At 44.4% G+C, this 19,563-nt stretch overlaps 1 protein-coding gene across 7 annotated transcripts in view; it reads left to right on the top strand.

The window, feature by feature from the left end:
- Positions 1-3,582: 3,582 nt before the first annotated feature.
- Positions 3,583-19,563, top strand: part of ABI3BP (ABI family member 3 binding protein) — a 252,621-nt gene continuing 236,640 nt past the window's right edge. For all 7 annotated transcript variants that reach the window (XM_075542610.1, XM_075542615.1, XM_075542611.1 and 4 more), the window contains exon 1: positions 3,583-3,727. In XM_075542610.1, the coding sequence (XP_075398725.1) occupies positions 3,649-3,727 (79 nt within the window). In that variant the 5' untranslated portion in view covers positions 3,583-3,648. The remainder of the gene's footprint in view (positions 3,728-19,563) is intronic.

Raw genomic sequence — 19,563 nt, forward strand, 5'->3', positions numbered from 1 at the left:
AGTACAGCAGAGTGCTCCTTAGAGCCAAGGGTGGCAAGGCTTGGCCTTAAATACTTTGGACATATTGTCAGGAGAGACCAGTCCCTGGAGGAGGACAATTCTTGGTCAAGTAGGGGCCACGATAAAGAGGAAGACCCTCGAGGAGACAGACTGACACCGTGGCTGTAACGGTGGGCTCACGCAGAGGACAAGTGTGAGGCTGGTGCAGGACTGGGTAGTGTTTTGTTGTGTTGTGCACGGGGTCACGATGGCTCACAATCAGCTCGATGTTATGCCTAACAACACCACCACCACCACCACCAACAACAACAACAACAACAGTTGGGTGAGCAGGCATGACTGCGTGGTGGTGGGGTGGAGTTTTACTTTGGACCGGCTGAGCCTGTGAGCCTGGTAGAGGCAGAGTCCTGAGTTTCCTCACTTCCGTACTTTCTCTTCAATCTTTCTGCTGGACCTCTCATCCCACAAAACCTCTCATTTCCTGCTAGCCCAGTGGATGGAGTGACATAGAGGAGCAGGCCCAGGAGTGCTGGGTCTGTGAGTCAGAGAGAGCTGCCCGTTGAAGTGAAAAATTAACGATGAAAAGAACCTGTTAGGTAGCTGGGCCCCTTCCGCGCCCAGGGCCAGAACATTCCTACAGAGACAGTGTAGACCCGCCAGCCCTATAATGACTTTAACAATGTGCCACCTTACGTTTTATTTAGAAGCTGAGGACTCTCCTAAATCTTTCTTTCATTTGGGTTAAGTTTCTGGCAAGAACTTCCTTTGGTTGCTGTTCCTCTACGACTCGTGTCGGCTCAACGACGGAAACTTCACAGAGGAGCCCTCGTGGTGCAGGGTCACACGTTGGACTGCTAACTGCAGGGTCAGCCCTTGGAAACCACCTGCCACTCTGCAGGACGGAGAGAAGGGTTTCTGTTCCCATGGAGATTTAATCTCAGCAATCCAGGAGGGGGGGGGCGGGGTTCTATCCTGTCCTAGGGTAACTATGAGTCGGAATCAATTCAACAGACGTGAGTTTGGTCTATACAGAAACTCCATGAAACCCGTATTTTCAAAGACCCACTGCAAAACTGCAAACAACACGGAAGGACTCTCTGAGAGGAGGAAGAACTGCCAGGTGCCTGATACTCTCTGAGGAGGACGCCATGCCGGGACGAAGCAGCCCAGCGAGAGCACGAACCCTCCACGTGGGGAATTGGCACAGGGGCTGCCACAGTGGACAATGCTGAGGATGCCCCGGGGCTGGAGATGTTGCATTCTCTTGTACCTCACGTCACTGCGCGTCTCTGTCAACCTTACCACAGCAGCTAGGAAAGCTAGTCATTCCTACAGCATGCCTCTTTGGGACAATATGATTTAGGGGGGAAAAGTCCGTTTTAGAGGCAGACACAACCAATTTAGAATCACCATTTGTGTTAGTCTGGGTACTTTAGAGAAACAAATCCACAGAAACTCATATGTATAAGAGAGAGTTTTAGATAAAGGGTAAGTGCACATCAAGAAAACATTCCAACCCAGTGCTGCCCAAGCCCACAAGTCCAACATTAACCTATAAGTCAGATACCAATCCACAAAGCCCTCCTCCCTCTCACAAAACACATACTATGACATCAACTGCGGGAGGAAAGCTGAATCAGTGAATGTGTAAGCATCTCAACGCTGGCAGGAGTCTCCACATGGCTGCTCCAGCACCCAGGGCTGCATCTGGGTAGGTCCATGTGGCTTCTCTTTGGGGATGTCTTGCAGGAAGTCAGCCTTGCAAGCTGAAGTAGGGAACTGCCTAAGGCAGCTGCACCCTGGTCTGACCATCACAAAGCAAGAGACCCGAGAACTAGAAAGGTACGGATCCCTGGGTCATTTATCTCTCCACCCTTCAATGAACCCCACATGTGTTTATCGGCCAGGTTAGTACAATAAACTTTAACTAACTCATCATTCTAACTGAACTTTGGGGATATATTGTCATCACTATCATACTGTAAGAATCCCCAATAGTGCAACAGGTTAAGCACTAGGCTGCTAATTGTGAGGTTGCTGGCGCGAATCCCCCTGTCACGCCACAGGAGAAACACGAGGCTCCCCACTCCTATAAAGATTTGCAGTCTCAGTCACCCTAAGGAGCTGTTCCACTCTGTGCGGTAGGAGCCCTGTGCTTGTTACTGCCGTGTCCAATGCCTGCCACTTATCAAATGCTGCTTATGGGCCGGCACTTTCCTTTAATCCTGCTAGCAAATTTATGCAATGAGTCGATCATTGTTTTTTTGGAATTTAAAGTTTGGCAGTTAAGGGTAGAAGGGAAACTCTGGGGCCTCACTGCTTCTTAAAATGCCAGATCCTTTGCTCCCTAGCTCTGTGGGCTTGGCCCTCTCATTTAGTCCCGTGGGCCCAATTTCTCCACCTGAAAAGTGGACGTGTTGATAATGCCTGCCTCCTAGATTGCTTTAGGGTGGAGTGCATGTGCGGACTATGTTGGCACTGGCTAGATAGTGTCTGGCAGGGATTGTTTAAGTTTAATCAATGCTGAAATTATGCAGATGGAGTGTGTTAAAGGTCACATAGCTAATAAGAGGCAGACAAAACTTAACCCCCATTGATTAATCACGTCCAGTAGAATTGTACATTTACTACCACAATCCATTTCCAAGCATTCTTTTTCTAGTGTGCAGGATGTGATTGAACGATGGAATGATTTGACATATGTATTAATCCCAATTAATAAATAAAAAAACAATCCAGGAGTAGGAAAAAGCTAAAAACAAACAAACTCCCAAACAAAAAATACTGAAACCCAGTGAGTTCTACCCAAGATGTTACCTCATTCTTAAATATTTGAATATCCTGGTGTGATTAGGGTTTTCTCAGAGTCTCAATCTTCCTTGATAAAACCAAGGTAGCAAGCTATTGGCTGCACAGTCATTATGTGTATTAATGTGAAATAATACAGGTAAAGATGCTGGTGCCCAGCCTGTCCCAGAGCTGGAGATCAAGCAGCAATAGCATTCTCCTCTCTACAGCTTGTCTGTGGATGCGCGTGTGCATCTATGTATGCATAAGTATATGTAGACAGCCAGCTGCATTATATGCACTTCATAACCGCAGCGCCAGGGACGTACTCTTGCACACTTCCATAGCATTGGAATTGCGGACTATGTGCAAGTCTATTTTGATATGTTCATCACCACCTCGAAGAACTAGATGGCTTACTGGCTAATTGAAAACAGTTTCCTCCCTCACTGGGTTTTATTTTACAGCTTGTATGTTCCAATGGCTGGAAGCATGTCCTTTTTGGATTTTTAAGACAGTTCATTGAAGGTTTCAAAATTGCCTTCATCATTTTTTATTTCTTTTCCAAAGAGAGCTGACCCATGATTCCGGTGTCATGTCACAGAGGGGCGAGGAGAGAGCCAGGAGCAGGCTAGCAGAGGGAAGTGTGGTGAGACACTTTTGCTGTTGTGCTTTTTCTTCCTTGCTCGGATGTGTGGGAAAAGGTGTGATGTCATCTAGTCTCCACCCCCTGTGAGTAAGCTTACGGCACCACCAAGTGCAGCCGCCCGCCTATGTCACTGGGAGACAGTCCACTTAAATGCAGCTCCACGGCTGCGAGACACTCACCAGCATCACTGCCCGGGAGGTGGCAAATGCAACATGCTCTCCAGCCTGGGGTGTCTGCTTCTCTGTGGAAGTATTGCTCTAGCCTTGGGAAATGCACAGAAATTGCCAAAAGGCAAGTAGCTCTGCTCTTTTATGCTTTAAGAATAATGCTTACGAGATACGAGTTTTGAAGGTTGCTGATTAAATATGATCTGCTTTACCAGATGGGGGAATCGAGCTCGTCTGCAGAAATGAAAAGTCCACCTAGGTCAAGGAGTCATTTAAACTTTTGCCTCCTGCCCCTCTCCTCTGCTGTTTACGGCTGGAGTCTTTATTGCAAAAATGAAAGCCAACTTCTTGGTTTAGCAGATGCTCATGATGGCTTGAGTGGGATAGTTTCCATCTGCAGGGTCTCTATATTGAATCACCCTGTGCTGCTGGGCATGATAGTCTGTTACAACGTGTTGTTTGGTGTGCATATTTCCCTACCCAGATAGGAAACCACTTCTAGTTTAAAGTCGACAAGAAGCTTACTCTGTAAGCTAGAATGCTTGGGCTAAATTGCATATATACCTGAACGCGGGAAGGTTGAGACTTACCAGCGGGGAGCACCAATGCAGGGTCGTGTGCTTGTCGGTAGACACTTCGCTCCAGTGTCTGCACGAGGGTCTGATTTGCTGGACAGCACACTCCCCCTTTTCTCTGCGAACTTGCTCTCATTTTTGTGTTGGCATTTTGTTTACTAATACCACTGGAAGCAAATGAAATTCTAAATGTAGACCTTAGAAAGAAACGACCCTTTGAACCCATCAGCGCCAACTCGAGAGGCTGTGCTGGCTGAGGACACATTTGCTGCCCGCACTTTTGTTTCTTTGCAGAAATACTTTTCTAAGCCAGTTCCTGGTCTGCAAAGGCTTTTTATGGCTGCAGATAGCTGGCGTCAGCAGGATGGTGAAAAACGGGCTGGGGCTTATGATACCGCTATGATGGAAAATTTTGAACGGAGTAATGTAGGGCCACGGGCTGGTCAAAAGCCAGGTGCATATAGCACCAGAAAGGTGGCTTGTGCTTGACAAAGTGAAAGATGGATGCTAGGTCCTCTCTCCGGACACTTTGCTGGAGGATCCTCTGGCCCCCAGTGAAAGCTGATCTCCCCTCAGAATGTAAAGTGAAACTTGGAGTTCTGAAGAGGAAGGCTGACAAGTTTGCATTCTTGCTGTTTCACGTGATGGTGTGAAAGTAGTAAGAAAAAAAGGACTCCTTAAACCTTTCAGCCGTGGCTTCCAAACTATGCAAAAGAAAATACAGCCAAACACTCTGAGAGCTCTTTCTTTTGCAAAGAATGTTGTCCCTGGCTGCTGTAGGAAAAGTGTTTACACACGTCAGTAATGAAGCATAGCACCCCAAATTACTTGTCATTACTGATGAACTATTCGACAGGGGCATACCATTGTGCAGACTCAGCGTTTTCTGCGGCTCAGTACCTACAGACGGTTTTATTTTGGTTTGTATTCGCTGCAGTGGGTGACAGCCATAGTTTTGTTACCGTAAACTTCTGCGGATTTCAAGCGCCCCAATGATCGTGTTCCAGTCCCGGGGCAAAGAGCTCTTGACACAAGTTCCCCTTTGTTGCAATGGTGGAAGAGAAATCACAATCGTCAATCAGGATAAAACTTTTTTTCTGGTTCTTTGTGCTTTCACCTGCAGTTTGTGTAGTTTGAAAACTTGTCAAATGATGATAATTATAAGATCAACCACCCGCCCTTTTGTTTCTATTGTTTTCTTTTAAATTATGAAAGTCATGGGGGAATTTCTGTGAGCTCAAGTTGCTGTGCTCAAACCGAGTTCCGGGAAAGGTGTTCTCACCTTAAAAGGGGCTGTGTGTGTGGACTTATCTGCCTCCCGCCTATGACTCCCGAAGCAGCTCCAGCTTTGGTGAAATCACAGTGGATGTTGGCATTTTTACGGATCTGAAAAAATCTCTCAGTTAAGCACCCCGTCCAACTTTTTAACCCATTGCTTCCCCAGACCATTGTGACCAGGAATCCTTTTGTGAGTAAAAAAGCCACAGCATCGTGCCAGGGGCTTGTATTTCCTAAAATATATTTTGGGAAATGCTGAGTGAAATTAGAAGGAAAAAAAAAAAGGTTGGGGGAGTGGTTGGGATAGAAGGGTTCCACCCCCGCCCATTTCTGTTTTGCTATTTTCATGTCCAGTCATATTTAATTGTTGTAGAGATTGTTGGAGGTAGTAAAGCCAAGAGCTTTGGTGATGTAATGTTCATGCCTTGGTCTGTTAACTGCAGTTGGAAACCCCCTGGGAGAAAGGTGAGGCTTTCTACTCCCAACAGAGTGACAGTCTCAGAAACCCACGGGCGTGATTCTGCTCTCTCCTATAGGGTTGCTATGAGTTGGAATTAACTTAATATTAATGAGTTTGTTTTTTGGCATGGAAGAACACGAGCAATCACATTGTCTAGTGGCTTCCAGACTTTTGGAATTTGTACCAACTTGTCCAATAAACACATGTAGGGTTAATAAGTTGCAGTTTAATTGAAGGGCAAAGAGATAAATGGCTCAGTGAGCCTTGCCTTTCTGTCTCTTGCTCTCTGATGTTCGGGTCAGTGTGTGACTACCTTAGCTAGTTCTCTGCCTCAACTTGTGAGATACACTACCTGAGGGACACCCAACCTGTGGACTGTGTTGCTATAGTTTGAGGCTCCTTCAAGACCTGCTTCACAACACAGTTGGTATGTACATCACTTGAGCTGGGGACTGTCGGACCCGGTCATCTGGCTGACTGTTGGTGACCTGCCCTGCTATTTGCTGCCTGTGGCCAGACTGTCTTATTGCTCTTCAGCAGACTCATCTGTCTCTTTCCTTGACTTGCACCCAGCAACCCTTGTGAGTTGAAGGAGTGCCAGCATATTAACTATACATCATAGAAGTGAGTGAACTGAGCCATTTGTACTGCTCTGTGGACAAATTCGCTGTATATTTCTTATGTTGTATATATCCATATATATCTATATATCTCTATCTCTATATCTATATCGTATACTGGGTTTGTTTCTCTAGAGAACCCTGCGTAACACAGATTTATACTCCAAACGAAAGCAAACTCATAGTAAATTTATATAGAGTTTCCAACCACGGAGCAGCTGGTGGGTTCAAACTGCTAGTAACCCCACTCTGCCACCAAGCCAAAAAAATAAAATTCACTGCCATCGAATGCAATCGTAGTGACCCCATAGGACAGAGTCGGATTGCCCCTGTGAGTTTCTGAGACTGGAACTACTCATGTCGAAGGCCCTGTCTTGCTCCTGAGGAGCAGTCCGTGGTTCCGCATTGCTGACCTTGCGGTTAGCAGCCCAACTGGTAACCATTGTGCCACCAGCACTCCACTAAAATGTTACTTTTCAATCAGGGTTCCAATACCTAGGGTGACATTGCCACTTAAGAATGTTCAGGCGGGGGTTGGTTGGGGTGGGGGGAGGGAGAACAACCACAAGAACTTGTTCATCAAAGCAAGCCCATTTAACAGATTTTTAAAAAATCAAATGAATTTAGCTACACGAATGTGTTAGTCTGGGTAGACTAGAGAAACAAAGCCATGGACACACATATGTGCATAAGAAAGATTTATATACAGGAGGAATTGAACATTGAGAAAACATCCCAACCCAGTCCAGTTCAAGGCCGTAAGTCTGATATTAGCCCATATGTCCGATGCTAATCTTTAAAGTCCTCTGCAGACTCATGAAACATATGCAACGAAGCCAAATGTAGGATGATCACAAGCCAGTGGGTAGAAAGTCTTTGGGTCCAGTGATGTTGTAAGCATGTCAGTGCTGGCAGGGGTCTCTCTGGCTTCCAAGGTCTGGTTGCAACCATGTGCTTGTTTCTGCAATATCTCCCAGGGAGTAGCAGAGAAGGAGAGGGGTCTTCCGTGTCCACGGAGGAAGGAAGTACCAGATTTCCCAGAATTCTCAGGAGAAGGTCACGCCCACACAGAAGTCTCATTGGCTATCTCCAGATTGACAGTCTAGACTCCACCCCTACTCTGAATCCTTAAATTGACACCAGATTAGGTGAGGACCACAACGACTAAGCCCCTTGTTGTTAGGTTTCTCATGTCACCACAGGCTGTTGAAAACGTAATCACGGCTCACCCTCTGGGAACCCCGGACCTAGTTATTAAGCATTCGTTTTGCAAATGAAGACAAAGCAGGGCTGGGGACCTGCGCAACGTTCTTAAGCTGGAACTGGATGAGCCTCTGACGCAGAATCTGTGCTCAGCCTCGCCTCTTCCCTCAGCGAGCAGCCTCTCCTGGACCCTTTCTGAAGTTTGCACGTGAACGCTACCCTTTCCTTTAAAAAGTTTCTTCTAAAACTCAAAAATATATCAGCTTACTGTTCACATTTTCTCAACCATGTATCTTTGAGAAAGAGAGAGGCGATGCGAGTAGGGTGTGAGGTAACATAGTGGTCATCACCTTTGCTGTAATCATCTTGGTCGTATATATAAGAAATGACTTGTCATGTGTTGATGGCTGTATGCATACGTAGTCATATACCTCGTAGAGAATAAGTTATTGGACGTTTCTTGCTTACGTCAGGAGTGCAGAGAGCATAAGTTGTTGTGGGGTGCCGTGAGTCCACTTAGATTCCGCAATCTCTTGTGACGGAGTAGCGCTATGGGTTGGTTTGGGCTGTAGTCCTCACAAAAGCAAAGCACCAGGCCTTTTCAGGGCTGAATCGTTGGTTGGGTTTAAATGACCAACCTCCTGCTTAGGAGCTGAGGTGCTTAGCTGTTTCCATCACCAGGGCTCTTAGAGTATGAGTTAGACTAATGTTAACATAGGAGCCCTTAGGGCCTGGTGCTTATGCATTGGGCTGGTTACCACAAGGTCAGCAGTTTGAAACCACCAGTAGCTCTGCATGAACAACAAGGATTTCTACTCCTGTAAGGAGTTAACATCTCAGAAACCCACAGGGGCAGTTCTACCCTGCTCTCTAGAGCATCACAATGAATTGTCCATTCAGTGGCAATGGGTCCAGATGAATGTTAATATTTATAACTCTTCTCAGGCCAACCAATAAATGATTGTATGCTTTGGCAAGTAATTTGCATTTGCCAAATATGAATCATGATAATTAGCTGATAGCATTATCCTAAGTGAATCCAGAGATCTAGAACTTTAGTTTGATCTGTTGAGAGTCTGTCATACCAAACACAAAACTTAAAGATTCGCACACATAGCAGGCGTACCGTGGGCACTATCCCAGAAATGTGGGTCAATGTTCAAAAAGGATGCACATTACATGATGTATGATCTTGTAACCCAACTGTAAGACACAAACAACTCTTGGGGGTGAAGCAGGAGGTGGAATGCTGGTGGGAAGGCATTACAAAGGAATTAAGGATCACACCACAAGACAACGGGAAGGTTTCAAATCTAGTCTGCCTTGCCCATTGTTTGCAAGGCACTATTCTCTATGGGAAGTTGCACCTTTGTTTTAGGAGATGGGTAAGGCTTTGTGACGCCTTGGTGAGAGATCCACTTGAATGAGCTTTTCAGGGAGAGAGAGAGAGAGAGAGAGAGAGAGAGAGAGAGAGAGAGAGAGAGAGAGAGAGAGAGAGAGAGAGAGAGAAAGTAAGACAAAGACCCTAAAGAATTTCCATCTTGTTTTATTCCTTTGAAAGCACCAGTACTCCAGTTACCACTTCTCAGAGTCTTTTTCTTGGCACCAGGGATGTTACTTTGTTCTAAAATTTTCCTAGCTTAACAGCGAAAATCAAAACCACAAAGAACAATATGTAGTGAAAGGAGCCAACCAAAGCTTACAATGGGATAGCAGCCGCTGGACACACCTCTTTGCAGAAGCTCTTGTGGACAGTAGATCATAATCAGCCAGAGCGGGAAGGCTTTGTTCTGCAAGCCTGTCACGGCTCCCAGGCATGTGTGAGGCAAACCACCAGGAAACATCCCTATACAAGTATAATCAGATGGCCAGAGGGCATGAGGATCTTGGGTGTGACTTTTGGCATCTGGGAGAGGCCAGAGGCAGCTGGATCCTTTCTTGGGTTCTTACCTGAGAGGAAAGAAATCTTGCCTCTGGAGATAACCCCAAACGTGGGTAGAAGACTAGTAGGTATCTTAGTTATAACTACCTATTATTAATACTGCTGTCTAGGCAATATTTTTTGAGTTGAAACATCATGTGGTGTTTTAGCTCTAATCATTCTTTATGTGAGAACGCTAGTTAAATACTTAAAGTGCCCCTCAAAAGCAGGTGTTTATATCTCCCTTTACACAGATCCAAAAATTACACCTCAGAATTTAGCAAGAAGCTAAATACCCTATCTTTAATTTCTGTGCAATATCACGTACCTCCTGTATTATAAAGATAAATGTGTTCAATTAATAGTGTATTCATTCTATATACAAATCACATAGAATGAGAAGACGAGGCTTACCACCTGTTTATAGAGGGTTGCCTGGTTAAGGGAGATAACAAAGGAATCAAGGAATAATTATAGAGAGAGACCCCTATAGATTAAGCATAAAGAACTTTTGGGAGCAGCCAAATGGGCCCAATCCAGACAGAAAGGTAAGAATGGACCGAAAATGAGTCGCGCAAGCCTGAACGACAGTGTGAGTAGGGCAGGAAGGACAGGAACTGAGGGGTGAGGGGTCTGCCCTGCAGAGGCAGCTGTACAACAAGGGTAACTCCAGGAGCCAGTGCTCAGCTGGTGCTGACGTGCCGAGAGGGGAGGCCAAGACTGGGAAACCCACACAGAATACAAATGTGCCTTCCTCGACTCTCTGCCCCGACTCCACAAGATTGATGACCAGGAGGAAGTAGAATGTTGACTTTGGAGAGGAAGCCTCCCACACCGTGCTTGGTCAACTTTTCCAGACACCCACCTGGAGACTGCCTCTCACTTGCTACGGAGCCCGACCAGCCTCATTCAGAAGGAAGCAACTGGGTGTCACTCCAGTGGCTTCGTCCATTTAGCCAAAGGGTTGGTGATGCTGGAAGGGGCTGGGATCTTTGCAATCTTAGGCCAGCGATGCTGGGGTAGAGAGAGAGTAGTGAGGACTGCAACAGGAAGCCTGGTGGGTAGAGCTCTGTTTATATTTGAGTTATGCATATGAGTGGGACGTTATTCAAGATTGCATTGCAAAAAAAATACTTTCACTGCTTAAACAAAACAGAAAACCACTGGAGAAATATTTCATCTTTCATAATCAGAGAATTTCGTGACCAAATGCATTTGTTTATTTTCTAGTCTATTCAAGCAATGTTTATTGAGTACCTGCTGGCAAAGATAAGTGAGCTGCAGTGCTATTACAAGTAAGCCTTATGTCGGGAATATAATTATACTTAGTGAAATAGCAGCCAGAAAAGGAAGCTATCATATGAGATTAACAGAATCAATGGTATTGCACTAGACTTGAAAAAATACTGAATTGACAAATATTTTATTATGTTTTTTTCCCCACAGAATGGAGAATGTGAAAATTCATTAAGTAAAATTTGTTTTGATGTTAAGACCCTCATGTTTAGGATTTGAAGTTTGAAATAATTTACTTAGATACTGTTCTGCACTCACTAATTAAATTTAGTATTTTATAGACGACCATACCGGGTCACAAGATGACAGTCACTGTCTTTAAAGATACACAATCCTGGAAACCTCATGCGGGCAGTTAACTCTGTCCTGTAAAGTTGCTCATGTTGGAGTCAAATAGGTGGCAGTGGGTTTTGGTTTAGTGCTATCTCGGTTCTTCACTCTTACTCAACAGCTAACTTCTGTAGGAGCTAAGCTACCCCACGATGTCACTGTGCTACCATTATGTGACATCACAGGAAGGAAAAAGATGAGTTCATAGACTATGTTAAGAAAAGCAAAACACTCTAGGCCATGCAAGCTACAGGAGTTAAGCAGATGTGCAATTAATTTTGGTGTTCAGAATATCCAGGTGATAGGAAATTCATTTGGAAATGGTTCAGTAAATGGTGCACTTTGTGTGTATACTCTAGTCTACCTTCTTTGTTTGTTTGTCTGTCTTATGTTAGGATTACCAGTGAGTCCATTTCCACACACACCAACCCTATGGGTAGAATTGTTCCACGAGATCTTCCTGGCTATAATCTTTTAGAAAGTGCTTTTTTGTTTGTGTTTTCAGGGTTTTCATCTGCAGTGATGCTGGGTGCGTGCAAACGGCCAGCCTTGGGGTTAGTAATAAGATACAAACTGTGCCACCCAGGGGTAGTTTCAGGTCTATTGTGCTGTGAGGTGCTGCCAAGTGTGTTCTGACTCATAGGGACCTCATGCCCTACAGAACGAAACACTGCCAGGTGCTGCCCCACCCTCACAATTGTTCTCTGTTGGAGCCTGCTGTTGCAGCCACCCTGTCAATCATCTTTGTCGAAGTCTTCCTCTTTTTCGCTGCCGCTTTACGTCACCAAGCACTGATGTCCTGCTCTCTCCCGACATGTCCCAGTTATGGCAGAGGAAGTCTCATGGTACCTGCCTCTAGGGAACATTCCTGCAGTACTTCTTCCTGCAGTACTTCTTTGTTCCTTTGAAGTCCATGGTACAAGATCCTTCATCCGCACCACAATACAAACACATCCATTCTTCTTTGGTCTTCCTTCTTCAGTGTCCAACTTCCACATGCATATGAGGCCATTGGAAACACCATGGCTTGGTTCAGATGTGCCTTAGTTCTCAGAGAAACATCTTTGTTTTTTGTGCGGATTGATTCAGTGGCATGCAGCCTGTGACCTTTCGATGGCTGCTTCCATGAGCTTTGCTTGTGCATCCTTGGCAACTTCCATCTTCTGCCCTATCATCGTGATATTGCCCACTGGTCCAGTTGTGAGGATTTTGGTTTTCTTTACATTGCCCTGGAACCCATAACGAAGGCTGCCATCTTGGATCTGCATCAGCAAGTGCTGCAAGTCCCAGTCCCTTTCAGCAAGAAAAGTTGTGTCACCTGCATATCACAAGGTAATAAAACGTCCTCCAGTCCTGATGCCATAGTCTGCTTCACATAAGCCAGCTTCTCTGATTATTTGCTCAGCATACAGATTGAATAAGTGTGGTGAGATGCTATAACCCTGACACACACCTTTCCTAATTTTAAACCGTGAGTGTTCTATTCACACAATTGCTTCGCCATATATAAGTTCCTCACCAGGACAATGAACTATTCTGAAATTCCCATTTTCTCTCAGTGATCTCTACTCTTTTATGACCCGCATACTCCATTGGCTTTGCATAGTCAACAAAACACAAGTAAACATCTTTCTGGTATTCTCTACTTTTAGCCAAGATCTATCTGACACCAGCATTGATATTCCTTGTTCCATGTCCTCTTCTGAATCCAGCTTGAACCTCTGGGAGCTCCCTGTCAATGAACTGCTGCAACCATTGTTGGATGATCTGCAGAAAAAAATGTATTTGCATGGGATATCAATGATACTGTTCTAGAATTTGAGTGTTCTGTTGGGTCACCTTCTTGGGAAAAGGCAAAAATAGGAATCGCTTCTAGTTGGTTGGCCTAGTCTTTTAAAATTATTGGCATAGACGAGTGAGGGCTTCCAGTGCTTCAGCAGCTTGTTGAGACATTTCGATTGGTCTTACATCAATTTCTGGAAATTTGCTTTCGTCTAATGCTCTCAGTGCAGATTAGAATTCTTCCTTGATTGATTGACTGGTTTGTGCTCCTGCTACATCTTGAAATGGCTGGATGTTGAGTGGTTCTTTTGGGTACAGTGATTCTCTGTATTTTTTCTTCTTTTGACGCTTCCTGCACTATTCAATATTTTACCATTAGAATCTTTCCATATTCTAACTTGGTGCCTGAATGTTTTTCTTGCGTTCTTTCAGTTTAAGATATACTGCCAACTCTAGGATTTTGCGCATTTTATGATAATATGTGTCTTTGAATTCTCTGGCTGCCCTTTGAAAGTTTCTGTTCAGCTCTTTGACTTCTTCATTTCTTCCATTTGCCTTGGCTAATGTCTGATCAAGAGCAGGTTTCAGAGTCTTCTAACCTCCACCTTGATATTTTTCCCCTGTTTTGTTAAATGACCTTTTGCTTTCTTTATGAATGATGTTCTTTATGTCTTTCCACAGCTCATCGGGCCTTCTGTCATTAGTGTTTAATTAATCAAATTTGTTCTTGAAATATTCTTAAATTTGGGTGGGGTACACTCAAGGTTGTATTTTTTTTCAGCTTCAATCTGAACTTATGTATGAGTAATTGATAGTCCATTCCAAAGTCAGCGCCTGGACTGGTTTTAGCTGCTGATGTTGAGCAGAAAAGCACATAACAAAGACTCAAGAAGGCTAGTCACAATGGCAAGTTACAACAAAGATCACCAAACAATATTAAAACCCAGATCAATCCCAACATGTATCAGTGAGGAGATCAAGTGACCAGGTTTTAAGCGTTCGAGTCAGATTGGTCATTACAATTGGCTCTAGTCATCTCTCCAGTGCTCTGTCTGACAACCAAGCTATTTCCATCCCTTGATTACGGTTGGCGGGAAATCACCCACGCTGCCTCCTCTTGTCTGTTCCTTTCAGACTCCTGCTCATTTCTCTCTTCCCTTGCCCACTTCATTCTTTCCTCTTTCTCCCCACCCCTCCCCTCCCCTCGGTATCTCAAGAGTTCTCAGAACATTTGCTAACTACTCCTGCTGGCCACTTTGGCCCGTGGCCTCTCTCCACAGCTGACTCTGCATCTGTTTGGATACGACAGGAATCATTGCTTTGGAAGACAGTTTTTTTTCTTTTTAAAGCTGGAGTGGGTGTTTCTGTGTCATGCTAAATGTTCCACTTGCACGGAAAATGATACCGCTTCACGTTCATTTATTTTGGCATCTGCAAGTTTTGAAAAGCACACATTTGCATTCATCTGATAAACTCTGCATATCAGATTGGACTAACCATATCTATCACATCACATCACATCACAGTTGATTCTTAAGTGGGTTTGAATATGATATCAGTCAATAGTCCCTGAATTATGGCAATAACTTACGCACAAGAAAAGCCAGCTATTATAGTGTGCTTTCGTAAGGCTGGTTATTGATTTGCTCCTGGAGTTTTGTAGAAGCCCGGTATTTGGAAGACCTTGCAGAAACGTTGCTGCTTTCCAGCAGCTTGTTGAGCTAGATTTTAGGTTGATGCCCCATTTCTCTTCATTTGACTTACTGCCAATATTTCTGTGAAAGGCGCCTTTTGTGAAGATGTCCTCCTGGAATGTGACTGGCAACTGGATCAGAGTTGTAGGAGTTCAATACCATTTCCACACACCAGTTGAGGAAGTTAGTTTGCTGTGCCAACCTGGCCGATAAACACATGTGGGGTTAATTGAAGGGCGGAGAGATAAATGACTCAGTGAGACTCATCTTTCTAGTTCTCAGGTCTCTTGTTTTGTGATGATCGGGCCAGGGTGCAGCTGCCTTAGCCAATTCCCCGCTTCAGCTAGCAAGGCTCACTTCCTGCAAGACATCCCTGAGGAGAAGCCACATGGACCTACCCTGATGCAGCCCTGGGTGCTGGTGCACCCATGTGGAGACCCCTGTCAGTGCTGAGATGTTTACACATTCACTGACTCAGCTTTTCTCCTGCAGTCAGCATCATTGCGTCTATTTTGTGAGATGGAGGAGGACTTTGTGGATTGGTGTTGGACATATGGATTAATGTTGGACTTGTGGACTTGGGCAGCACTGGGTTGGGATGTTTTCTTGATGTGCACTTAACCTTTATATAAAACTCTCTCTTGTACATGAGTTTCTGTGGATTTGTTTCTCTAATATACCCAGACACACACCAGCCTACCTCTTTTAACCCCTCCAAACCTTGGGCTCACTGTTTTCTTCAAGGTACTCAACAGATGACTTCCAAAATCCCCTCTCATTCTTTGTCTCCATCCCTTCCTTTCCCCACCTCTCTTTTCACGCCCCAACCCTTGTGTTTGGATGACCCTGCACTATCTCTGCCTTTGAAACTTTGACCTTTAAGTCTTTTCAACCATGACATACAGAAATCACTAGGAGTTAACAAGCATGTAAAAGTTGACTTTTTCCTACACCCAGGTGTGTGTGCGCGTGAGACTGAGGTGTTGGCTGGTCCTGCGTCATACACACGGATATGAAACACACGGCTGCTCAAGAAATAACAGCATTTGGTGAGAGGAGCCATGGTTTTGGACTCAGCAACGTAATGATCGTGCTGGGGCTTAGGGTCTTTCCCGGCTGCAGAACAAAGCATAGTTGTTTATAAGCAGTATTTATGAAGTTATTTCTGAACTATCCTGACACTGAAGCGAATGGCTATTTTTGTTTTCCTGTTTAGGGACCAACAACTTTAAATTTAAATATTCCAAGGGAATCGTTGGAATTACTAATAAAACAATATCCTCAAATCACTTGTGAAAACAACAGTCACCTCACATTATGGGTTAGCAAAAATTCCTACTTGGCATCCCCTTGGCAAAGCAAGGTCATTTTCACGATTTTTTGCCAGCAGGTCTGCGTTTTCAGATGCAGTCCTTCCGGGAGCTTTCTGAGCTGTTTACCAAGAACACGCGTTTACGTTTACAATGGCTAATTTGTCGGTTGACTTGCATTATATAACATTTGTTTCTGAATCAGCTCTTCAATCCAAACATCTGTTTTCACTTAGGTTAGAAAATTAAGACAAGAATTTACACTAGTATTTTCCAACGCCGTCATAAACCCACCACTCACATGTCATCTCGGAGGTTTTTGTGGTTTCCCAGAAACATCCACTACAAACATGCCTTCCCATGACTAGAGGTTGAGAGGCCACCAAAGGCACCACAAACATAAACACCAAATAAACATCCTGAGAATTATGTTAGCAAATAATCTAAAAGGGATTAGAGGATAAACATGACGGAAGCAAAGACGGGGATTTCTCTTTCCAGGGACTTTCCTTGTTTCCTGAGCAGTGTGGTGCTGGTGGTATATGACACACTTGTATTATTCTGGGTATATTAGAGGAACAAATCCACAGACACTCATGTACAAGAGAGAGTTTTATATAAAGGTTAAGTGCACATCAAGAAAACATCCCAACCCAGTGCTGCCCAAACCCGTAAGTCCAACATTAACCCATATGTTCAACACCAATCCACAAAGTCCTCCTCCATCTCACAAAACAGACGCAATGATGCCGCCTGCTGGAGGAAAGTTGAGTCAGTGAATGTGTAAGCATCTCAGCGCTGGCAGGGGTCTCCACATGGCTGCTCCAGCACCCAGGGCTGCATTGGGGTAACTTCTTGGGAATGTCTTGCAGGAAGTGAGCTTTGCCAGCTGAAGCAGGGAACTGCTAAGGCAGCTGCACCCCGGTGCCACCATCAGAAAACAAGAGACCGGAGAACTAGAAAGGCCAGGCTTAGTGAGCGATTTATCCCTCTGCCCTTCAAATAACCCCACATGTGTTTAACGGCCAGGTTGGCACAACAAACTAACTACTTCACTTGTAAAAGAAACATGTATCTTCATTAATATCTTCTGAAGAGTCTCTTCCACCTTGCATCTTCATTTTCACCAAGCCTAGTGGAAGATGATGAGATCTGAACAGGAGAAGAAACCTTTTGGGTTGTTTTATTGAAATTACATTCATTTAACCTAGAACTAATCATTTGTAAAGTATGTTGTGGGAGTTAAATTGGAAACCAAACCCACTGCGTGGAGCGGATTCTGACTCACAGAGGCCTTATTAGAACAGAGGAGGACGACCCCATATTGTTTTCAAGACTGCAATACTTCCCGACCAGACGGTGTCGTCGTCCATCAGTGGGGTGACTGGTGGGCTTAATATACTGATAGCAAAGAGGTAATTGCTGAGCCTCCAGGGTTTTTTGCAGAGTTCTCAGACCGGATAAAACATCAGCAACACCTGGAGCGCTGCTTAAACTTTGGGAACAGTGAGCCTCCTTGCCGGAGGTGCCGGTTCAGAGGTGGAAGGTAATCCACATTTCTCCCAAGCTCTCAGCCAATGATTCTGCTGCTACTGATTCTAGGACAGTATTCCAAAAGCCACGGAATTGGTGAGTCTACTAAGTATGAGGAGACCTACATCCTCCACCCTTTCTCTCCCCGCTCCTACTAATCCATCATACACCGAGTCAGCAGGTCTGATCATCTGCATATTGAGCAACTATTCCCCATGATGCTGCGGATATTAGCCGTGAATTTAGTGTGCCAAATAAAGAGGCATAGTGGTTAAGTGTGAGGCTGCTCACAACAAAGTCAGCAGCTTGAAATCACCAGCTGCTCAGAAGGAGAAAGATGGGGCTTTGTGCCCCGCTAAAGGGTTAGTGCCAGAAACCCACAGGGGCAGTTCTAGTCTCTCCTAATAGTGATTCAGTGGCAGTGAGGTTGGTTTGAAAGGAGACAGGCATGCTATGAGTCAGCCTCAACTTGATGGTAGGGAGTTTGACTTTTTGAAGGACGGTTAATTGAAGGACAAAGATGACGCTGTCTGTTCCTTTAAACACTGAAATAATAATTTATGGATTATGGAGGGTCCATAAGAGAGGGGGGAGTGGGGAGGGAGGGGGAAATGGGGAGCTGATATTAGGGGCTCAAGTGGAAAGCAAATGTTTTGAGAATGATGATGGCAACAAATGTGCAAATGTGCTTGACACAATGGATGTATATATGGATTGTGATAAGAGTTGTATGAGCCCCCAATAAAATGATTTAAAACAAACAAACGAACAAAACCAAAGTCTCAGAAAACCTAAGGGGTAGTTCTACTTTGTCCTGTAGGGTTCCCTGTGAGTCAGAATCAACTTTTTGACAGTGAATTGGGAGGTGATTATTTTAGCTAAATTACTATATTTCTATACAGCTGGCAAGTCCATGCTTTCTGTTCAGTCTGTGAAATATGTCTATAGGGAAACACACACACACAAAAGCTAAACATGAAGTTATGAATTCTGTGATGAACTTGCTTGCTACATTTTTACTTCGAAGTGTATCCTTCACCACAGCTAGTTGAGATCCTGACTGTGTTTGGTGGTGAGTCATGTCTAAAGTTTGGGTTGGAAGGGTTTGGCGACATTATGAGATTTTAGAAGCATTCCACGTGTGTGTATGTGCAAGTGCACGATACAAGCCTAAGACATCTGTTAAGTGTAAACTAAGCTCAAGAAAGCCCACTATAAAGTAAGACGAGTTTACTAGGTCAATCAAGAGAAATACAATTCTGAAACACATGATGAATTTGATACTTCGTGTAAATGTTTTCTGTCATTTTGACTTACAATGGACTGTTAGCCAGTTCTTCGGCTATTTTTCGACACCAGCCTATTGAGCCTTAACTGTGACATTTTTATTTGGCAATCGGCTAAAACAGTGTGTGTGTGTAGTTTTTAGGTTAGAGATTCTTTTTAGTTTGGGGAATCACAAAACCCTTGACATATATAAACAAATGCATCTGTGGGCCTGTGCATCTTCCCAGTGTGCTTGGCCTTAGAATCTGCAGCTTCTCAAAGAAATAGAAGACCCAATAACCATTAAGAAGTGCATGTCTAGGCAGATATCTTTTGCTGAGAGCATGCAGGTACCTGGATCAAGCGAGTGGCTGGAAGGATCAGGACTACAGGCCAGACAGAAAGAGCTTTGAGATGGTCATGAAAAGTTTCAAACTTCATAACTGAAACATCAAGACACAATTCAGGTGATGTAGTTGACTTGGGTGTGGAAATGTAGTATCTAAGGTGACCCTCAATGGTCATCACCTCTCGGTGTTCACAGCCTTGTATAGACTTTTTCGGAGCCTACTTGCATACTGAATTTTGGCTTGCCTGTGTAGTCATTAGAATGTAGGAGAGAAGTGAAGGTGTGCGACATCTGAGTTTAGATCGTAAACACCATTGGGACGGACAACTTGCTCTTTCCCTTG

The sequence above is a fragment of the Tenrec ecaudatus genome, chromosome 2, assembly GCF_050624435.1.
Source record: "Tenrec ecaudatus isolate mTenEca1 chromosome 2, mTenEca1.hap1, whole genome shotgun sequence".
Taxonomy (NCBI): Eukaryota; Metazoa; Chordata; class Mammalia; order Afrosoricida; family Tenrecidae; genus Tenrec; species Tenrec ecaudatus.